The sequence below is a fragment of the Chenopodium quinoa genome, unplaced genomic scaffold, assembly GCF_001683475.1.
Source record: "Chenopodium quinoa cultivar QQ74 unplaced genomic scaffold, ASM168347v1, whole genome shotgun sequence".
Taxonomy (NCBI): Eukaryota; Viridiplantae; Streptophyta; class Magnoliopsida; order Caryophyllales; family Amaranthaceae; genus Chenopodium; species Chenopodium quinoa.
Window position 1 is genome coordinate 1,840,957 of NW_018744501.1, and position 23,949 is coordinate 1,864,905.

Sequence of the window (23,949 nt, forward strand, 5' to 3'; positions counted from 1 at the left end):
GAATTGTACACACACTTGTGTGAGGTTTAGCTAGAGTACGTTTAGCCTGATTCCTAACGGATACGTAGGCAACCTCACATTGGGGTGCGGCCGTAATAAAAATGCATTCACTCATATTCAAGCATGATCATATCAAGGGATCTCCAATGCTCATCACTATCAAGTTGGAGCTAGACTTGGGGGCTTGATCCATACTTCATTAGCCTACCCAGCCTAAGTGTCACCGTCATTTGGCTCTTCTCAAAAATATATTTTCCACACCCTTAGACTTTGTAGCCTAACCTTAGCGTCACTCTCACACACATCACAAACACATAGCAAAATAATCCTTCACTTCAGAACCCTTTGTCATGAAATCCTGATACAACTTTAAAGCACGTCTTGTCATCTTAGAATCACTTATTATCACTCATAATAATCATCGCATCACAAAGTATGAAGTACTTAGCCTTTAAGCCTAAGTTAACCAAATACTTTCATTAACGAATCATCAATCCTCGCAACATGAGATACAACGATTAATACACTTGATTAAGCTCGTTCAACACACATCATTACTAGATTCATTCTTTTCATCTTTTTTTCCTTTTTGGAAAGCTCAAAAATTTCGAGAGAAAGTCGTTACCCTCTACAAAAATGACAGAAAATTTTGCTTTTCTACATTTTCAAGTTGCACGAGCACAATCACAACACAATGCACACACGGGTCATGCACATTGAGTCATGTCACCACATCGAGTTGAGTATGCATAGACGAGTCATGCACATTGAGTCATGTCATTTCACCACATCGAGTTGAATTGAGTATATTGTGTTACATAATAAGTTAAGTACACCAAGTCTTGGGTCAACCTTAAGCAAACATGAGCAAAGTCATATAGTCCAAAACATAAATGCAGGTACACTAAGTCCCTGGCAGACGAGGAACCTTTACAGAAGATTTGATGAATAATTGAGCAAGAATGAAGCAAGAAAGCGCGAGCAACAACAGTGAAAAGAAAGAGTTTATAAGATCTGATCCCAACACAGCACGACAATATCGAACGTGGCGCAACGCGTTATGACAAAGATGTCCCCCCGCGATGAAATCTGACGTGGCCACAGAACATTCTGTCGGATGATGATCATCTCACTCGAGCCTCATGATTTGCAATTGATTTTTCCTGGAGCCTCGTGATGAGAAATTGATAAATAAGTTATTCTTAAGCAATTTACCAAAGATATTAATTTAATTGATGGTCGGCCCGATTACGATCACATTTGATTAATGATCGGCCCGAATACGATCACCTTTAATTAGAGATCGGCCCGATTACGATCACATTTGATTGATGATCAGCCTAATGACGATAACATTTTGATTACATATTGATTTAACACGCTTGAGAAGTGTTCGGCCAGATTACGATCACATTTGATTGAAGATCGACCCGATTACGATCGCAATATGGTTTGATAAGACTCTCCAGGTGAGATATAACCATTAGAGGAAGATTTTTACGGAAATCAATTTAAGCTCGGTAAGATCTTGAAGAGTAAGGTTTTACGATAGGTTTTCCAAAGCGTGAGAAACTATCACTTCCTAAGCGTGAAGGCGAGAAATTTTGAAGACGGCTCAAAGTGAAGTGGTCTTCGACAGCACTCCTTAAGAATGTGGAGGTTGTCGCCTAATTTTGAAAACGGCTCAAAGCAAAGTGGTCTTCGACAGCGCTTCCCGAGAATGCGGAGATTGTCACCCAATTTTGAAGATGACTCAAAGCGAAGTGGTCTTTGACAGCGCTCCCTGAGAATGTGGAGGTTGTCACCTAATTTTGAAGATCGCTCAAAGCAAAGTGGTCTTCGACACCGCTCCCTGAGAATGTGGAGATTGTCACCCAATTTGAGAAGATGGCTCGAAGCGTAGAAGTCTTCAACAGCGCTCCCTAAGAATGTGGAGGTTGTCAAACAACACAGCTTTGATTCAACAAGATGTTACCCAGAGACGCATGCTCGACAAACTCAGATGCGCGTTTATTTCCCCTTAACTCCTTTGTCTGTAGAACTGACGCTTTCTGCAGGTATCTACGTTAAAAAGGATGATTTAGGATCGCAAAGCGTTCTGAATTATTCTCTGTCCCTATCAATCTACATTGACTTTTGTTTTCGAAACTTACGTTTCTCCAAACTCAGTCAAAGTGGGGGATTCTATAGACACCTGATTATGTCTCCCCAAAAACCAAACCTAGTGATGAGTACCTTTCACGTCTTTTATTAACGAGTTCGATAAAGAGTTGAAGAGTCGCGTGAATTTCCTTAAGCCTTGACCATGCCCCTAACCTTTCTTAAAATGTTTTAATCCAAAATCGTTCATTTCGTGTCTTTAAACCCAAAATCATTCATTTCGTGTCCAAATATTAAAAACGTCTCATATGATAGTCCCTACCCGTTCAAATTAAAAGACGTCCGGATATATTTCACAAATCTAATTCTATTTGAAATCAAACTCTATACGGCTTTATCATCTTCAAAAATCATCGTAGGACGATAAAACCAATCCAACACGTCAGCTTCATCGAGCCGCGATGGACATTGGCGGGCCGCGACAATTATGTTGCCCGAGATAGAGAAGTTCTATCTCGTCTAGAACTTCTGTTCTTTTCTTCTCGCTTCGACTTTTTTCCCTACAAATAGAGGTCGTCTTCCCTCATTTCAGATCATCAACAATTACCATCAACAACCATCATAATTCTCATCATAACCCAGAGTTCATAATACTTGGAATTCTCAATTCCAATGCTATTAGCCTTAGCCTAAACACATCCTTGATACTCTCCCAAATCAGTCATAATACCTCATTCACGAGATTCGAATACTCTAAGCCATCCTCGACGTTTCCTTCGACCTCGACGTAAAGATTTGTAGTTGTGAGGGTTTGGTCCTAAAATCTATATGTCAATTCATATTTAATTTATTTACTTTATTGATTTAACTTTCTTAAAGTTTACTAACGTGTGCATTGTTTTAATAGCGAGAAGGTTGAGGCATCAAAGTAAGCAATTTAATTACTTTATTATTCTTTTGATTTTGGAGTAGAAATTATGTTTACAAAGTTATTTTAATTCCTAGCATCATGTTTAGGATGTTTTTATGATTTCTAGTATCATGATAAAGTATCAAATATTTCTTTGATATTGTGTATATAATAGCTTAGTTTTGTTTTGTTTGTTTTTTGTTTATTTTTGCTAAGTTTTTTTTTCTTGCGTTAAGTTTATGTATGTGTTTTACTTCTTGTTAAAAAATCAAAACAAAAATACGTCCTTCTATTCTATTTAACTTTCCTGCTCGAAGTTTGCTAAGTTTGTCATCATCAAAAAGGGGGAAATTGTTGAAGCTTAAGAGTTTTGATAATGATGAATTAAAGCAAACTTCAACTAATGAGATTTCTCTAAGTGTTTGATTAGAACAGGTAAAGTTGATTTTGAAAGTGGAAAAGTAACCTATCTAGGAAGACTCAAGGAGATCTAAAAGAAAAGTTAAAGAAAGTAAAAGAAGAGTTCCTCATTGGAACTAGCTGTGATCCCTAACAGAACACGAAGAGAAGTTCCCTAACAATAGCTTGACAACAAGACAAGAAGATTAGCTTGGACTGCGTTGAAGACCAAAAGCTTGATAAGAACTTGGCCTGCGAGTTCTAGCAAGGAGCTGGAGAATGGAAGACAACAGAAACTTAGTCCTGGTCTGCGTGAAGCCCAAGTATCCTTACGTTATAGCGATTGATGAAACAATCCAGCTTTAGAATAAAAGTGTTTTGTTAAGTTTATTCTTCTAAGGATTGTTGTAAATATGCTAAGGTTAGTTTATGCATGGAATCTATTAGAGACGTGGCAAAGCTTGGCAAGCTATTAAATATGGAAAGTTTATAAAAGATGAGTTTTAATTTTATGAAAAGATTTTAATGAGATTTTATCTTATAAAATCCGGTTTTACAAAATATCATTCTTTTCTAAAATTATATCTTTGTTAAGTTTTCCAAAAGATTTTCTTCTAAGAGATTTACTTAAGTGGTGTGATTATGAAAACGGTAGTTTATTAATTTCTATCTTTTGAAAAACCTACTTTACATACGAGTGCAACTTGTATATAAAGGAGAATTCATAATTTGCACAACTTGTGAGTTTATGCGTGAAAAATCTAAAGAGTGCAAAAAGTGTAAGTTTGCCAAGGCTAAACCTTGTCATATTAGTCTCGGATTTCATGCGTAGATTTCCTATCACATATTAGAGTAAAAGGTTTGTATTATTTTGGTATTAGGGTGAGTGTTTAGCTGTTGCACACAGATTGTAAGCTTTAAGGTTGAAGCTAAGTGTGTGAGTACTCTGGGGGTGCTGAGTGAATCAAAGTCAGGGACTTAGGTTAGGTAGAATAGGGTTCTACTGTGTAACAAGTTCAGTTTGGAACTTGTGAGTAAAGGTTTGTGCTTAATAGGTTGTAACTAGGTGTGTTGCCCTATTATAGTGGATTGGTTTTGTGTGAAATCCCTTGGAGGGTCGAGGTTTTACTTCCAGTTGGGCCTTAGAAAGTTTCCTCGTAAAATCGTGTGTGCATTGCAAGTTCCTTTATTATTTTGTTTTATTTCCGCAAAAAGTAGTCACTAGAAACTCACTTACAATTCACCCCTCCCCCCTCTTGTAAAGTTCGTCTCAATTAACAGATTATGATCAGAAATGATAATGAGCTGACCCAATTTGATCCAATGACTTTTAACCAATTTAAATTGGCTAAAGAGGGTAATTTTTTTTCAAACCAATAATGACCTAACTTGATTATTCTAAAACTAATTCAATTGAATTAAACTCTGAACTTAACTTAGATAGATTCAAACGGTCGATTATACAAATAGTCTTATACACATCTAAGGTTCAAGGAAGGCAACAAATGTTACTCTCAAAGTTACTCGCAAAAGCAAAAAACAACAGCATATAACTCCATCGCTAGAAATAATCATTTATTAGATATATAAACTTCAGCTTATAATACACAATCAGAAGGCCTTGATATGCATGCTCCCACAATTATTGCAGCAAAATACTCATGGGTGTTGGTAAAAGCAGCAGCTGCATCAAGCAAACATCTGCATATAAGAATGAACAAAATCAAGATTAAAATGCATGCTGGAACCACATAATTTAGGTTCTAAAGAGGCATAAAGATTGAAATATTCTTAATTCAAAGTATTAATCTCATAATACTAACCCTTAATACTAAATAACCTTATTAGAGCCTAATCAGTAGATGTTGAATGAGTCCATAACGCTTGTACGACCTTAATAGGATTCTGTTGCAGACCCAACAAAAAGCACGCCTCACATACGAAGGCTCCAATGTAATTTTCAATTTGATGACTAGTGATAGGTTCCTCTCTTAGTTGTTTAGTGAAGCAAACATTATAATGAAGCATCTCTATATACGACATGTCTAACAGTTCTAATACCACATAATCGACAGTTCTAATACTTCTAACTGTTGAAATTCAATTCAGAAGATGACCAACAGCCACATTCCACCAACATGCAGAGACAACCAACATTTTATCAAAATGGTTCCCTCATCTGCTCCCTCTCCTTTACCTCCTCTTGCTTCCTATTCAATTCTTCTCTCATATTCTACGTGCAGCAGCAAACGAGGTCAAGTCTCTATTAATTTCTATATTCGGCTTTAGCAACATAACAAGATTAAAACATGATACACTTGCCCTTATTGGCCTGGTGGGTTTGATTTGGCTTTTGATTTCTTGGTGGTGGTTTGGTGTTTCGAAGGGAATGGTTAGTGGTTGGAAGTGCTAGTGGGTGGGTGGGTTGTTGACTTGTGTTTTGATGGTGGTGGTGGATGACGATGTTCTAATGGTGGTGGTAGGTGATGGTTTTCTCATTGCAGTTGTGGGTGATGACAATACATGTTCTAATGATGATGGTAAATGGAGGTAGGTGGCAGTAGTAGTTGAACAGTGGTGCTTAGTTATACTTAATCACTTGTGTAATACCTTCTATTTTTAACCGTATTTTAAATTAAATCATCATTTTATGAAGTATTCAAATAATTCGAAATGAATTATTTATAGTATTTTATAAATAATTTAAAAAGGTTTATTTTAATTAAAGGTCCATTTTTATTATTTAATTGTTTTGAAAGAATTTTATTTTATTTTATTATTTAGAAAATTTTGGGCATACTATTTTAATTTATAAAAGGAAGTTTTAAGGTCAATGGAATTTAAAGAAAGTCAAAGACTAGTTTGAATAGGAGAAGGAATCATTAAGGGTGGAAGGGGAATTTAAGCTAGGAGGGTTTTGAGAGAGGGTATAAATACCCATCACATGAGAAGTTAGACCTTGCCCAAGGTGGAGAATACCGAAAGGTAAACTCTCTCCTCTTATTTTCTCTCCCCTTAATTCCCCCCCTTTAGTTTATCACCTTACACGCACACACAAATGGTGGCCGGCCGCCACCACCACTTCCGATCGATCGGCAGCAGCCCCCTCCCGTCCGTGCGGTTGTGTTTAATTATTAATTTTTTTGGTGTGTGTGATGATTTCATGATGTTCTAATTATGATTATTATGTAATTAATTTTTAGATTTAGTTTTTGAATCAAAAAGCCCCAAATTAAAAACCCTATGTTTCTAAATTAATGAATATTAATGGAAATTGGTTGTAGTTGATTGGAATTATTGAAATAGGTGTCTTTAAACATAATTACATCAATTTTATAAGTTTTTATGAGCTGGAATTTTTATATAAAGGTTAGAATTATGTTTCTTGAAAGGATTTTTAATTACCCATTAATTAGGAATAAAGGTAGGTGGTTAAATTAATTTAAAGAGTGTTTTTCATAGCATGTTACTAAAAATCAATCAGCACACACAATTTAATTATTGACTCTAACACATGCCTCAACTATTAACATTACTAAGACTTCACTAATTACTAACGATAATTCATTTCATTTCATTCATTGATTGGATTAAGCAATAGACAAGGTTGTCTCCCCATGCTCCATTTCGGAACATCAATAAAAGAAAAACCCCATGCCTCCTTTTGGAAACATCAATAAACATCCAATGGCAGACGGGCGCGACTCGTGGCCATAACTAGTATGAGATCTCATCTAACTCCTTATAGTTTTAAAAAGCATTTGTAAACAAGAGACTCGTAGATCAGACGGCCTCTAGAAAGTACACGGCTAATACCCCGTGAACCCCAACCCCTGATTGTCAATACTCTAGATGTGCACAAATCCAGAGTTTTATTGCTCATCCATCTTGCACTTTACGTGATTTACAAGTTTAAACTTGGTGATGACTCAAATGCAAAACAATACAACCAATCATGCATCAATCATTCAAACAATTCAAATTTCCAATTCAATTCTTAATTTATTAGTGACAAACAATATTTATTATTAAATCATGTAACTACCTCGGTGTATAAACACCTTAGGTGCATAAGGCACCTCAAATCATCAACCTCGTCTTATAAGACTTTAATTCTCTCTTTACTCATTTCAATTCATAAACATGAACGAGTAATAAGATAATTCATTCCACATATTTATGTACCTTAGCCTCTTAGCTCATCTTGCAAGTTATTGCATAAATAACACTTACAAGAAAAATCAATACGCATTTCCCATACGAATCAAACCAATCATCACATTAATCATCAATCAAACTCACTACCTATCAATTTCAACCAGTCTACAAGTTTCCCTAACATGATTCTAAATTTTCCAAGTCCTTAAACATGCTCCTAAGGTTAAGGTTTTTGAATCCTTGTACGCATTCTATTCCTTCACTCTTTTATCTGTGGAACTAATGCTTTTCTGCAGGTATCGGCGTATACAGAGTGATTTAGGATCGCAGAACGTCTTAAGTCAATCTCCGTCCCAATCGACTACTTTGACTATCGTTTTCAAAACTTACGTTTCTACAAACTCAGTCAAAGTGGGGGTTTCTGTAGACATCTAAAATGTCTCCCCAAAACCAAACCCGATGATGAACAACCTTTCACCGCCATTATTGATCGAGTCGAGTATTTAATCTCGAGAGTGCTTAAAATCCTTTTTCAATCAAACACAGCATACAAATCAGTCCACATTTTCAGTCTAAGTATTTATTCAAACTCTATCCAATCCTCATTCTAGCCCAAACCCTTTTAATTCATTTCATTCTATTTATTAATTAAGCCCGATTAATAAATATTAAAACCCTAAAACCCTAAATCTGAAATAAGCTCGAAATAGCTGAAACCGCGCCTAATTATCCTGAAATTAATGTAAAATAAAAGATAAAAATGAATTTGGACGAAATTCCAAAAACCTAATTGTCGCGCCACGACAAATTCTGCCACAATACGGCAATTTCTTCCACCCCACGACAATTTTTCCATGACACGGCAATTTCTAGGTTTCATTTCTCTGCGACGCCTCAATTCTAGGGTTCCGTAGCTCACCCCTCAAATTTCCTCTATAAATACGAGGATGATTTCATCAGTTTCAGGGCACCAAATAATTCTCTCTTTCTCTTTTATGCTCTAGCCTAAACACTTGCCTTCCCTATTCTTTCACAATACATCCCCTAAGCACTCCCCAGAGTCTGTACTTTACCCGATGTTCTAACTTAAACTAAGGTGTGAAAGGTAGAACTGTTTGAGGATGTGGCCCCAAATCAACTTTATTTTCATTTGATTTAATTTCCATATTATTATTGATTTTCCTTGAAGTTACTAACGCGTTTATTGTTTTATAGTTGCAATCAAAAGCAATCAAAGAAAGGAATTATGTTCCTTTTTTTCTTGTTATATTTCTGGCGGTTTTTGTTATGTTTGTCATGTACTAATCGTTGTTATTATGGTTAAATTGCTTCTAATGTTGATGTTTATTCTATTATTATTATTGATCTTCCTATTGCATGTTAAAGGGAATATGTAATTGAATATAACACCTAATAAGATAATTTGGACAATCGGTTTAGGTTTCTTTTTAATCTTGTTGTTTAATCAAGTGATCACTAATAATTAGAATTATTTGTTGCATTAACATTCAACCAATTTAGCTTAATAATAGTTTGGAGCAAATTGAATCTTTGTTTGTATGCCTTTGAGATCGCGGGAATCACTTTTCACAATAAGAATCGAGTAGAGGCCAATACGGGCGAATGTGACTCCATGACTCACTTCGTACCATCATCCCTATCCTCCTTTCGTGGTTCCGAACCATATGGAGTTAGTAATATCATGGATTATGAATGGGTTGTAACCTTTACGGGTCAATCGTTGTTGCCTATCATTATCCTTTAATCGTGTTAGTCTTAAATGATCCATGAACGGTTTACAAGTTCCTTAAAATAACTTGTTAGCGGCTCCCTACTTTGCTTTATCCCTAATCGTTGTCCCTAATCGTATGTCAATTCCCACTTCCTAAGAGTGTCAAGCATATTCACAACATGCTTAAGTAGGCGCGCTTCGAATGACGCCTACAATCATATATTGTCCTAAACCTCAAAAATGACTTGATGATATATAATATGATTCTACTGGTCTTTCAAAGGCCCATTGAACCATCAAACTCCTTTTATCATTTTCTTTAAATATGTTTAATATATTGGCGTTAAAATATTGACACCCTATAATCAAAACCCTACATCCGCCACTATATTACTGTGTTTAAGAGTTTCTATTAAAACTTTAAGACATGAAAATAGATCACTATACTTAGAGGTGTCAAATCGAATACCCAAATGGAGTTTGGGTTGACCCACGATGGGTCGAGATGTTTGGGTCGGGTAATGATGGGTCATTTTAATCTAACAAACCAAATCAAATCGGGTTGAGCTTAGTCAGATTCAGGTTAAAGTTGAGTTCAAGCATGGTCAGATACAAATCGAATTTGGGTCAAGTCAAATTCAGGTCGAGTCATATCGAGTTAAGATGAACTCGGATCCGGATCTTATCGGGTTTATTTGGGTCAAATAAAATGGATTTATTTGACTTTGGATCGGGTCATTTCAAATTCGATTAGATCTCGGTTCAAATTAATTCAGTTTCGGTTAAAATTTAAATCTAAATACTTCGATTATTAGCTCATTCTCAGTTAAAATTTCTTTAGCTTCGGATTTGAGTCAGCTAACTTGAATTCGGGTCAATCTCAGTTCAAGTTGTTTTAGCTATACTAGAATACATGTCATATATGTCATTTTTGTTATTGGAGATTTTCGTTCATATATAGTCTGTTGGGTTTCATTTAATTAAGTTTCGTATTGCCTTATTAGAATTGTTATAAAATTGACAACTCAAGGTATTACAGAAAATGACTTATCGCCTTGATCAGGTAATTATCACATCCTTGTAAAATGTCTTTTTCCTTACCGTTTTGCATTTATCGTCGTCTTTGCGGCTATTTATCATCGTCAATTCATTGGCAATTATATATTGTTATATATTAGCATCTAAATCGTGATTAAGAATACAAGATTTTCAAATTTTAGTAATGTTTGAATTTTGTTATTGTTAATGAAGTTATACCCCACCATTTCGTAATAATTGCAACACATTTATTTTACGTTGGTTTCATAACAATTCTAACACCTTATTTAGTAAGGACACATTACTAAGGGTCAATAATGAATAAATGTTACTTGAGCTTGACGTATAACTAAAATAAGTTTTAATTAAGATAATGCGAATATAAATAAATTACGACTCAAATAATATAATAAGGTATAATAAGTTAAATAAGGGTTTGTTCAATTCACCTTACTTTCTCTTATTTCAAGACTATAAGTTCAGATAATATCATATAATTTTAGATAAGTTTATACAAATTCAGATTAGTTCAGATAAATTCAAATTAGTTCAAATAAATTTAGATAAGTTTGTATAATTTCAGATACATTCAGAAAAGTTCAGATAATTTTTGAAATATTCAGATTAGTTTAGATAACTTATGATAAATTAAGATAAGTTCAAATAATTTGAAATAAGTTCGGATAAGTTCAGATAAATTAATATAAAGTTCAGATTATTTTAGATGATTAAGATATTTTCTTATAAACTTAAATAAGTTCAGATAACTTTAAATAAATTCAGATAGGTTCAGATTGATATGAGTTCAGATAAATTCAAATATGTTTATATAAATTCAGATAAGTTCAATTAAGTTGAAATAATTTGATTTTATAACATATATATATATATATACATATATATATATATATATATATATATATATATACACACACACACACACATATATATATATATATATACATATATATACACACACACACACACACACACACATATATATATATATATATATATATATATATATATATATATATATATATATATATATATATATATATATATATATATATATATATATATATATATATATATATATATATATATATATATATATATATATATATATATATATACATAGGGGTGGGATCATGTGAGAACCAAGGCTTATATGAGAACCCTCTTAAAATAAGAACCAATCTTACACCATCAATTTTGAGATTATGGATGGCTGAGATTAATTATCACTTTCCCATGCATTTTCTTGGGAATACGCATTTCAGTCATTGGTACATGCTTTTTAATTTTTTTCCTTATTTTCTGCATTGAAACACCGATTTATATACTATAAAACCAAGAGATTCAGCCATTGAAGAGAGAGAAAATGCAAAATCTGGTTTCATTTTAATTTAGCCATTGAAGAGAGAGAAATGAAGGCAGATTTCAAATGAAGATTTCTCTCTCATAAATAAAGATTTTGAAGCGATTTTTTTTTAATTTGATTAATTTTTTTGTGTACAATAAGCATACAAAATTTCATAATTTTTGGAGTTTGTTTGATATTTTTTTGGGTAGAATTTTCGAAGTAGTGCAAAAAAGGAGCAAATCAGGAAAGACAGATTTTAAATGAAGATTTCTCTCTCATAAAAACCCTTTTGAAGCGATTCTTTTTTTGAATTTTCTTATTTTTTTGTGTAGAATAAGCGTACAAAATTTCAGAATTTTTGAAGTTCGTTTGATATTTTTTTGGTAGAATTTTCGAAGCAGTGCAAAAAAAGAGCAAATCTGTATGTGGTACAATAGTTGAAAATTCTGGAACGACATATTTAAAATTCGAAAACTAGGGGCATATCATGTAATTGGAACACTAATTCTTATATATGGAATAATATATAATATTTATGGGACAATAATTCATATTTCTGGAACAATATAAATTGTATTGACAATAACGGGCATATCATCCAATTGGAACACTAGTTTATGTCTATGGAACAATAGACCATATTGTGATACAGTATTTCAAATTTCTGGAGTACCATAATTAAAATTCGAATGAAATATTATATGAAACATCAATAATTTTTTTGTATAAAACAATGTCATTAGTATATGAAACAATACATATATTTTATGGAACATAAGTAGTATAAAATGAAACATAAGGTATGTTTTTTGAAACATCAATAAGGTATAAGAAATCACAGTAAACCTAGTTCATATAGAGCCCAACTATATGAAACAAGCAATAATATATATGAAACATTAATTTTATAAATTGAAACACTTAATATATTTTATGAAACATCATTAACGTACACCAACTACACTTAATGGATGACGACTAAGATTAATTATCACTTTCCCATGCATTTTCTTGGGAACAAGCATTTCAGTCATTGGTACATGCTTTTTAATTTTCTTGGGAACACGCATTTCAGTCATTGGTACATTTCACACATATGGTATGGAACAATGTATAATATTTATGGGACAATAGTTCATATTTCTGGAACAATATAAATAATATTCGAATGAAATATTATATGAAACATCAATGATTTTTATGTATAAATCAAAATCAATAGTATATGAAACAATACATATATTTTATGGAACATAAGTAGTATAAAATGAAACATAAGGTGTGTTTTTTGAAACATCAATAAGGTATAAGAAATCACAGTAAACCTAGTTCATATAGAGCCCAACTATATGAAACAAGCAATAATATATATGAAACATTAATATTATAAATTGAAACACTTGATATATTTTATGAAACATCATTAATGACGTACACTTCAACTACATTTTAACGTAACGTTCGAATTTATGTGAACCTTGCATTTTACTGAACAATCTATTGGTTTTCCAATGCAAATTAACGTGTTTCAATGCAATAAATAATAAAAAGCATATAATAATGACAGAGTTTGTGTCCCAATACAAAAAACAATATCATTAGTATATGAAACAACACATATATTTTATGGAACATAAGCACTATAAAATGAAACATAAGGTATATTTTTTTAAACATCAGATAAGGTATAAGAAATCACAGTACACCTAGTTCATATAGAGCCCAACTATATGAAACAAACAATAATATATATGAAACATTAATATTATTAATTGAAACACTTGATATATTTTATGAAACATCATTTACGATGTACACTTCAACTACATTTTGTGTTTCAATGCAATAAATAATAAAAAACATGTAATAATGACAGATTTTGTGTCCTAATGCACAAAAATTATAAAAAAAAAAAATACAAACAATCATTACAATTAATGAAGGTGGCACACGTGAATTCCCACTAATGAAACAATAAATCTGAACCATTCATCTAATAAAAATGAATGGTGTTAGATGAGTTCTCATTTTAAAATGGTTCTCACCTAAGCCATGGGTTCTCACATGATCCCATTTATATATATATATATATATATATATATATATATATATATATATATATATATATATATATATATATATATATATATATATATATATATATATATATTATTAGGAACTATATTTTATGGTATAATGATAATTTAGGATTGTTTGACTTTAGAGTACTAAAATCATGGACTAATATATCGATCATTGTACTGTCCCTAATGTTGACTCCATTCAAACACTTTTTGGTTGGGGGTATTCATTAAAGGGAATGAGAATCAACATGAATCATTCCCTTTGTTGTTGTTTGTTAGGTCTTTTTTCCCATTCCCTTTAACTTCTCCATTCCCCAAAATCATTCCAAGTTGATTCCCCACCACCCCCCCCCAAGGTATTTCCATTCCATTCCCTAGCTACCACCATACCACCACCCTCCCCACCACCGGAAAAGCTAGCCACCCCACCGAAACCCCTCCCTTCACCCTCGCCGTCCCTCCCCCACCCCCGGAACAACCAGGCACCCTAGCGAAAAGCTCCCCACCACCAGAACAACTAGCCACCACACTCCCCACCACCGAAATAGTTAGCCACCCTACCGAAACCCCTCGCCCACCACCGAAATAGGTTTGGGTGGAGATTTGAAATTGGGAGTGTATTGTAGGGTTGATGAGGGTCTACGGAAGACGGTGGTGGTGGTGGTAGGAGAGGAGGAAGAATAAGAAGCGGATGGGTTTACACGGGGTTTCAAGGGTGGTGGGAGAGTCGGTCGACGGTTTTACGGGGAGAGGGAATTGTTTCTAGGGTTTTGCGGGGTTGGGGGAGGTTTTTTCAGGGGAGGGGAGAGTTGTGCGGGCACGGGGAGGTGCATCGAGTGGTGGGGTGGCTGGGTGGTGGCTAGAAATGGTGGGAAGTGTAGCAATTAGGTAGTTGTGTGGTGGTGGTGTGGTGGTTGAATTGGTGGTAGTGTTTCCCTTTGTTTTTAAAACAACCAACATAGAAAATTTAAGGTAATTTCATTCCATTCTTTTCCATTCCCTTTGTTCATTCCATTCCGTTTATCCTGTGTAAACCAAACGGCCCCTTATTGCTTTGCCGCACCACTCTTTACTTTTGTAGTATCTCAATCTAATCTATAAATTAAAGTTTTTTATTTATACCATTTTATTACCAATTACCATTCCATTCTCTGTCACCCTTCTTTATATATTCTCTCTACAATTCAGAACTTGGACCATGAGTTATTATATGGTCAGCGCAATTACAAATTACCTTAGTCATGTCGGGTTATGGTCATGGTAAATTTTAATTAGGTTAATAATAGGTCGGATTTAATTGGATCATGAGTAATTTTGGGTCGGTTTTAATTGGGTTATGGAAAGTTTCAAATTGGGTAATTAAATGTCGGGTAAAAAGAGGTATTTTTCGAGTCTAAAAGGTTTCGAGTAGATTTTGTTTCCGGCTAAATCGAATTCGGATTTTATATTATCGGGTCTTATTGGTTTCGAATTAAATATGAGTCGATTCCAAGTTGGGTTTGGATCATAAATTACCGGGTGGAGTCAGTTTCAAGTTAACATCGGATCAACTCCAGCTCGAATTCGGATAAAAAAATACCCGGATCCATCTAGTTTGAAAACAGTTCGATTTTAGGTAAACCTTTCGGGTCGGTTTATTTTTTTACACCCCTAACTATACTCTTGTTTATTAAAATATTGTAGAGAAATTTAAGACGTGAAAATAGATCACATGTAGTATAACTTTTTTTTTTTTTGGTTAAATTTGAATAGCATACATAGTCAATTATGACATATCGTTGTATACTCATAATATGATTAGCATATATTCCTGCATTACAATGGTTTTTCCCTGCAAGAGAGTTAAAAATCTCTGAGACTAGAGTTTTCGTAAAGGTAGCAACTAGGTGCCAAGCTTGCTCAAATTTCCAGACCCATTTGCTAAAGTTGGCATTCCTTTTTGTACAATGTACAACTATCCCAAGAGTCAAGACACCGTTTTGTTGATTTCGTTTGTATAGGTATGTCTATCATCCTAATAAGGTTTTACAATCCAGTCTCATATAGTCTTAATAAGACATTGCAGGAATGTAGACTATGTAGTAATAGAAGAGTCAAGATATTGTCGAATTTTCGCAGTGTGTGGAAAAAGCTACAGGCTGAATGATTCCAACCGGCCAGCTTGAAAGCCTTCAGAGTCTAGACTCATCTTGAATTCGTATAGTTGACATTCCATTCCGTACTGACAATGTACAACTATCTCAAGTCAGCATTTATTCCTCTGTATGTTATGTCATCTTCCTGTCAATTCCCATTTTCGACAAAAGCAGTAAAAAAAAGGTTCATAACATGTATCACCATCTTCAATCTGCAGTCGAGTTACCCTTCAAATTAAGTGGCCCTTCACTAAACATAGAGCTACTTGTATTTATTCTGCCTCAAATTCCTTCAAGTGCTTGCAGCATGGCCTTGATTCCTCTTTTGCTTTATTCACCTGTTATACTTTTAGATGTGATCACCGGTCAACCTCAAACGCATTCAGCTTCATCTTTTAGATGAATGCACCTTAAGTTACTCGGATTTTCCCTTACACTTCAAGTGCCTATGTCGGATCCTTGACATTTCATTTCAGATAAAGTCTACCTCAACCACATTTTGAGCTGCATATATATTAGAGGGGTGCATTGTACCAAACCCAAATCTTGTAGACTTGCAGATAATGAAAAGTACCTTAGCATCACACTAGTGTTCAGTCTCAGTACATCCTGGTACTGATTTCTGACAAAACATAAAAGGCCTTATCAGTATACATAATACTCATAAAAGGGCACAAACCAGAATCTGATTCTAAAGTTCATTTCTAACAGACTAGAAAATATGTCCATCTTCTTTAGCTGATTTTATAAGAAGATCTACTAGAGCTATCATCCTGAAGTATGACATATGTTTCGGTTTTTTCAGGATGATAAAGATAGCATTGACAATTGCATACACGAGCATTACTTTTTTTTCCGAATGAAGGTAAAGATGTATGCTAAACATTGTACAAAAAGCGCGCAATTCTGTGCTACTTGATATATATTCTAAAATTCTTTGCACAAGTAGCAAAACCTTTGCCACTTTTGTAGATTTTTTTCTAGATTGAGTGAAATATGGAATATTACTGACTTTGTATAGCCTAAGTCCACCTTCCAACTTTAACTACCAAAATGGCAAAATCTCAGGGTAACTGCTATTGCCAAATGATTTTATCAGCCAATTTTTGGCCTTGAACCGTAAGACTACTTATTAACATCATAGGTAGAAGTCGTAGAACTGTATAACTTCTCATTGAATCTCATTTCATACTGTAGGAAATTTTGTTAACAACTAACTTTACAAGTTTAACTTTTCCGAATAATTACCTTATACTTTAAACTTTGTAAACAACTAGCTTTTACTTTGATTATGTTTATTTTGGTATCACTGCCTTTTAATGGATTCTGTCAAAATTTCTAACATTGGGGTCACATCCAACAATTTCAAAACTTATTAACCTTAATTATGCCCATTTTACCTCATTAAACTCATTTTAAATACCTCAATGCAAAATTTTGTTAATCCAAACCCCAATTAAAGATATAAACATGACAAATGAAAACGTAAGAGTTAAATGATTTATTTCCTCCCTCTTATTTGTTTTCCACTCTATTTCCAATATTCAAACCATCTAGTGTATTTATCTTTTCCAAAAGAGATAAAAACTTTTTTTTATTTTAAGTTCTTAACTATTCAGGATTAAATATGTATAAATCTGGATGTCATCAAAAATTTTGTTTTGATGGGATTAAAATACCTTCTATTCACCTATTTTTTACTCATACAAACTTATCTTATCTAAAATAACTTATCAAATCTTATTACTCTATTAGAACATATTTTAATTGTAAATTGAACCTGTGTAACTCTTATCAGAACTTATTTATCTTGACTTTAAAATTGTATTTTCTTGAAATAAATGAAAATAAGGTGAATTTGAATTGCAAAAAGTTTTTTTTGAAAACATCCTAGCTAGTTAATTCTGGGAGCCAAAGTAAAGGCATTAAGCAGAAGTACATGGTAAAACCACAGATCTACCATTACGTCTTCATTTAAAGTACCATTTCTTCTTGTATGGCTCAGACAGTTCTCTTAGTTTAAAAGGTACCAATGCAGTACAGTACAGTACAGGTAGCCAAACTATTTTTCAGTCACCAGTCATCCAACACTGTCTGTAGGATTTTAGGTGAAAACAGAAGTACAGATATCGACACAAAAATTTCTACGGCGAAAGGTTTAGTGACAATCAGCTTCTTTTGTACACTTGAAAATTACGCTCAGTTTCAAAGGCACTGATGCAATGTACAAGTTAACAAACTGTGTGATAAGAAGTTCTTCCAAAGACATGTAATGCGTTACTGATGAATTCGCAAAGTTTCTAGTCATGGGCTCTTCTTTTTCCATGAAGAAAAAAATTGTCATTAACAAACTGTAAACTTTTTTTTTTCCTTCTTGATATGACCAAACATGCAATGTATACATCTCCCATAGGCCATAGTCCACATAGTGACATATGAAGTACTATATACGTAGTACTAAGAAAGGTTGACCTCCACAAATTACTTTTATATACATATATAAAAGGGAAATCTTTAATAGAATGGGAAATCTTTTATAGAATTAGATTCACTTTAAATCAAGATTTTTGACATGGTACATTCTTTAAAAAAGGTAGCAAGATAAAGCAATCTGGAATATAAATCGACTAACCTGTATAAATAGGCTGTTGCAGCAGCTCAATTTTGTCATTGCAAATATAGCAAGTCTTTTAACAAATCTTAACTGTTTCGTACAAACTTCTCTTTTCATAATCTTCTTCACTTTACATCCATAAAGAAACCAAACCGCAGCAAAATCCTGCAGGAAACAAAATATTATCCTAACTTGCTAAAAAATGGAAACAGTGAAGCGTTTAGTAGATGGAAAGCCGGTGGTAATATTCAGCAAGAGTACCTGTTGCATGAGCCACTCAGTGAAGCAGCTAATAAGCAGCTATGGAGCAAATGCAACAGTTTATGAACTCGATGAATTACCAAATAGAAATGAGATTGATAAAGCACTGCAAAAACTCGGGCTTAAGCCTAGCGTGCCAGCTGTTTTCATAAACCAAAGGTTAATTGGTGGAGCTAAGGAAATCATCAGCCTGCAAGTCCAAGGCAGGTTGGTTCCGATGCTTATGGAGGCCGGGGCTATTTGGGTTTGGAACAAAACTCACTAGTTACTTTACCTCCCTTTCGATGTTGATGTATAAAGCTTTCTTTTTTCCTTGCCCAAAAAAGAAGAGGACTGTAATATACAGGAATAGAGGCTCCAACCGTGTTGATTCTGCAATGTCTGCAGAATTCAAGGTTTTTGAAAAGAGAATGCATCACATGTCAATGTATAAGTGGCCCTTATGTAGTCTGTAATTATATATAGTTAATTTATGAATGAAATGCAACAAAAGATAATCTTTGAGACTCAGCATTATCCTTTGATGGGAATGTCAATCATCAATTCAAAATTAACTTGTCAGAACTGAGCTTAATTATCACAAATAGAGAAAAAAAAAAAATTGATAAGCAGCAAGATGGGAAAAAAGGAAAAGGATTAATTAACCAAAGCGATATACAATTGTTAGTTGAAAAGAAGCAAGCCATATTAACCAATTATAACCTTTATCCTCAATAATGCATGGTAATCGACAAAGAAAGTGAGAAAGTGTACATTCTGAATAAATGGGTAAAAATATTCTGACTCCAGTCAGTTGCTTCTGAATCTCATAGTTGATGACATTGAAAAAAAATTGTCAAACTTATGCAGATTAATTGAGAGAGAGAAAGAGGGATCTTCATGTCCTTCTAAATTCCTAGTAATTGTGTTTGGTTACTGGTGAGAAACACATTTCACATGATAAAAATTGAGATAAGAATGGAACATTTTCCATACAAAATCCTGTAGAACAAATTGAAATGAAGATACCATATTAGAAACAGCCCTTCTAACTTTCATCAATTTCAAATTACTCGATGATGAATTATGCTGCAAGAGCAAATTTTAATTTGTTGTGAGCACTAAATTTAACAATACAGAGTGTTTTAAGGTTATATAGAACGCAAGAAAAGTACAACAACACTTACTATATTTTTATCATAAACAAATGAACTTCTAGAGAAACTAACTAATGCTCTGGTTGTGTAAGCAGTATTTCTAATAAAATTTTCGATGCACTCCAACAGCTTGCATTGTCTGCAGTATCAGGTCAAGAAGGATTAGGACAATTAGTGATAAATGGTTTCAGTTTGTCATAGCCACTGTAGTTTATATATTCTTTTAGCTGTAGCATGAGGACATCAAAGAAAATTTATTGAGCAATGATGCTACAGCTACATTTTTCCGTTCTTTGTTTGCTATAATTCAGTGTGCAATTGTGCATTATTACGAGTAACCATTTACAAAAAATAGCTAATTTCTATATAACTCTAGAAAACTATATTTTCTGAGTGTTGCAAGTTTATCGGAGTTTTCAGTTTTTCATTCAATCAATCAAAAAGATCCAGTGTTTTACATGGAGAAAGAATTGAAAAGTTAAAAGGTAAAGTACTTTTCTCATTACCAAAGATTAGTTACTGTAATTTTTTCAGGGCATATTTTTAATTATCTCAATATAGTTCATGCTTCACTTTTACTGTACTAAAGAATCAGTCTATCCTCTAAAAAAGGCACCAAATACAGTAAGTGATGACAAACCAGGAATATTGACAATTGAGGGATCTCAAGGGGACAATAGTAGTTTTGTCAAGTTGCCTCATTCACTGTACGAAACTGATCTAGATAATATAGAAATCATCAAAATTTTCTCCATATGAAAACACAGAACGAAAAGAAGAATAAAGGTGAAATCTCAAGGTACGTAACTGATTTTAGATGTCGGAGCCAGGATCTTCTTGCTCACGTAATTTACCACAAACAGGATGCCTCAAGATGATATTCTAGCTGTACTTGTATTACAGTTGAGTTTATTCCTCTGACACAGGCATGTCCTTATCTCATCAATCCTGTAGATTGCCTTAGATCCTTATAGGAAGGTTGCCTATAGAGTTGGCCATTGGCTTCTCGTAGGGCTGCCTTTCGAAATCAGTGGCTATCTTGTTTCTGGAGTTCTGCTTATCAAAAGACAGTGTTAGAAAACCAAAATGGAACCTTTCTATTAAGATAAAGTTTACAAGAATCATTGGAATCAATAAAGATGCTAAGGTCAGAAAAGCAAAAGAATAGCTTAATGAAATACGTATGTACATGGCTGTCATGACAAAATAGACAAATAAGCAAGAGCAAACGTTTCACTATACTTTGAAATGAGTTAATCATTTTAGATAAGTTTTATTTTGAATTACTGATAATAACAAAAATATTCATGCTATCCTTAACCCTTTGTATACAGGCTTACCATTATAGATGCTGACAGATACTGAAGCATGTTGAGTGCTATGTGTACAATTATAATCATGGTAATGATTAATCAAGATGTAATCAGGACTTCAAATAAAGAAATGGTAGCAGCCCATTCATCCGTTGACAATTTTTAATTCAGTCATTTTTAATCACAGTAATATCAGGAGATTTAAATTTTTTAAGGCTAATGCAATGACACAGATATGTTACATACCAAAGTACATTTTTGACAAGTACCACCTATACTGCAATTTCTGCGCATAAGCAGCGCCATATCATATACTTTGTATTAAATAAAAGAGGAAGAAGAAAAATAATGTTATATCAAGAGAACCTAATCTGAAGCATATTTGTGCTAGGAAGAATCATCCATGCATCTCTTTTATTATTCTCCAGAATGACCCAAGTTGAGATTCTATTCCCACTGCATACTCAATTAATCCTTGTACTAACAATGTTCTTAATTTGCATATGATGATATCTTGACATGTTTTCAACAGTAAAAAAAAAAAAAAAAAAAAAAGAATGTCATTTACCTGACCTATATGACAGCAACTCTCATGTGACATTTTTATTTTTTTTTTGAATAGATGTGACATTTAATTAGCTTATGTAACAAAATGTAAACACTTCACTTTTAATACATAAGAGACAAAACAAAATATTTGGATGAAGAACTTACGCAGTGCTTTCATTGTGCATTGTTAACACTTCCTTGCCAAGATAATATACTGCCATGAATTACTGTTAAAAAGTTTGTTATCCTGAAAATACACGAAAGAAGATTAAATATTAACTCATAAAAGACTGAGATTAAATGCATTTCCTACTTCAAATGCATTCAGGAACTACTTGTTTTCCATTAGAATTTATCATTTATCCTTTACCAAACACCATATGAACCCAACATAGTTCAGTTTGACAAGTGTCCCAAGATCATTCATGCTATGTTTCCTATAATTTTGGCAAATAGGTGAAAAATGATACATTATATCCCATCAGGTCATTCTGCAGCCAACCAGCTTTCTGGTCAGGAAATTGTAACAAAGATTTAGACACAGAACCCTTATTTTATTCTAAGGAGCATCAAGATGCTTCTATCATCAGCAGCTCCATCAAGTTCTTCCGTAGAAAAAATGTAAACACTTATAGTCCGGTAACAAAATAAAGATTCCTGCTTAAAAACATCAATGTATCTATTTGCTTCTGTAGAACTCTAGAAAAATAGGTGCTTAGTAGAACCATGGTCATTTTCAACTCTGAGAAGAGAAAATTCTTGAATAAAAGGATTCCCATAGTCTTATTACTTCCATAACTTTTGAGAATATTATCAGCAAAAAGGTATCATGCACTGACCATGTTGGGCTATAAATAGATGGCATGATAGCTCTAAGTTACTCACAGCATAAGCAAGAAATCCTTTCTTTAAACGTGATCACAGTACCACATTCAATCCTCATCTGCCTCAGTCTTTTTTGTATTCTGAATGCAGACCTTCCATCACCTCAAAATCTAAAACCGCAAATATTTTAGCTATTTTACAAGCAATGGATGTTGTAAACAGATTGGTGGAACAGAAGCCTTTGGTAATCTTTACCAAAAGCTCTTGTTGCATAAGCCACTCAGTGATGCAGCTCATTAGTAGTTATGGAGCAAAAGCAGAAGTCTATGAACTGGATAACATGCCCAATGGGCAAGAAGTAGATAAAGCGCTTCAAAGACTAGGGCTTTGGCCAAGTGTTCCAGCTGTTTTCATAGGCCAAAAATTAGTTGGTGGAGCTAAAGATATTATTAGCCTGCAGGTTCAAGGAAGACTTGTGCCAATGCTTAAGGAGGCAGGAGCTTTATGGGTTTAGAAAAACATTGCTTACGTAAATTTCATAATATTCTAAATTTGTCTTTTAGATACTACTATATTTTCAAAACTTGTAACTAAGAAAGAACTAGCTTCTTCTTTTTAATTCCTTCATCCATGTTTTTCATTATTGGATGAAAACATGTTTACATGTAGCATATATATTGTATAATGTTTTTGAAGCTCAACTAATGAAGTATGTATTTCACTAAATTACTATAAAGCCTTCAATATTGATTTATTATTAGAGTTCCCTTAGTTTATTATAAACTTCAGCATCATACACATTCAGCTAGCTGAGTTGCCATGATATATTAACAGTAGTAGAGCAGTGAAAAGTAGACCACAGTTGGGAGCCAAAAATGACTAGAAGATGGGACCAAAACATGGTCTAGAAATTATTTATATGCGAACAGACATTAAAACTTGAAACACCCGGAGTACAAGAGATAAAGAAAAGGAAACAAGCCTGCAACATTAGAAATATTTTTAACAAAATTACGTAGGTTCTAAAGCACCACATCTACTATACATAAGCCAAAACATGTCATTCTGTACCAAAGCCAGTGAAGTGAGATGGCCTCTAAAAGGATAAATCTGGAACCAAATGACCTATGCTAAGTTTTCTAATACATTTGAAATTTCACAAACGACATTGATCAAGAGAATAAGTAAAAATACAATCAATGACTTTGATGCTTATGACTTGATAGCTGAGACCTTGCCCTTGAAGAATCAAACACGAAAGGAGAGCAACAAATCATAAGCTTCAATTATCTTAGAATCTAGGATAGCCCATTTTGATAATTGTGATAA

At 33.5% G+C, this 23,949-nt stretch overlaps 2 protein-coding genes across 2 annotated transcripts; both read left to right on the top strand.

Moving 5' to 3' along the window:
- Positions 1-18,565: 18,565 nt before the first annotated feature.
- LOC110697841 (monothiol glutaredoxin-S1-like) lies at positions 18,566-20,735 on the top strand. The gene has a single exon (XM_021875240.1). It carries the CDS (start codon positions 18,739-18,741, stop codon positions 19,060-19,062), a length of 324 nt encoding a protein of 107 aa, XP_021730932.1. The 5' UTR covers positions 18,566-18,738; the 3' UTR covers positions 19,063-20,735.
- A 1,960-nt stretch (positions 20,736-22,695) lies between these two features.
- On the top strand, positions 22,696-23,469 carry LOC110697880 (monothiol glutaredoxin-S6-like). Its single transcript, XM_021875287.1, has one exon. It carries the CDS (start codon positions 22,826-22,828, stop codon positions 23,132-23,134), a length of 309 nt encoding a protein of 102 aa, XP_021730979.1. The 5' UTR covers positions 22,696-22,825; the 3' UTR covers positions 23,135-23,469.
- Positions 23,470-23,949: the final 480 nt, after the last annotated feature.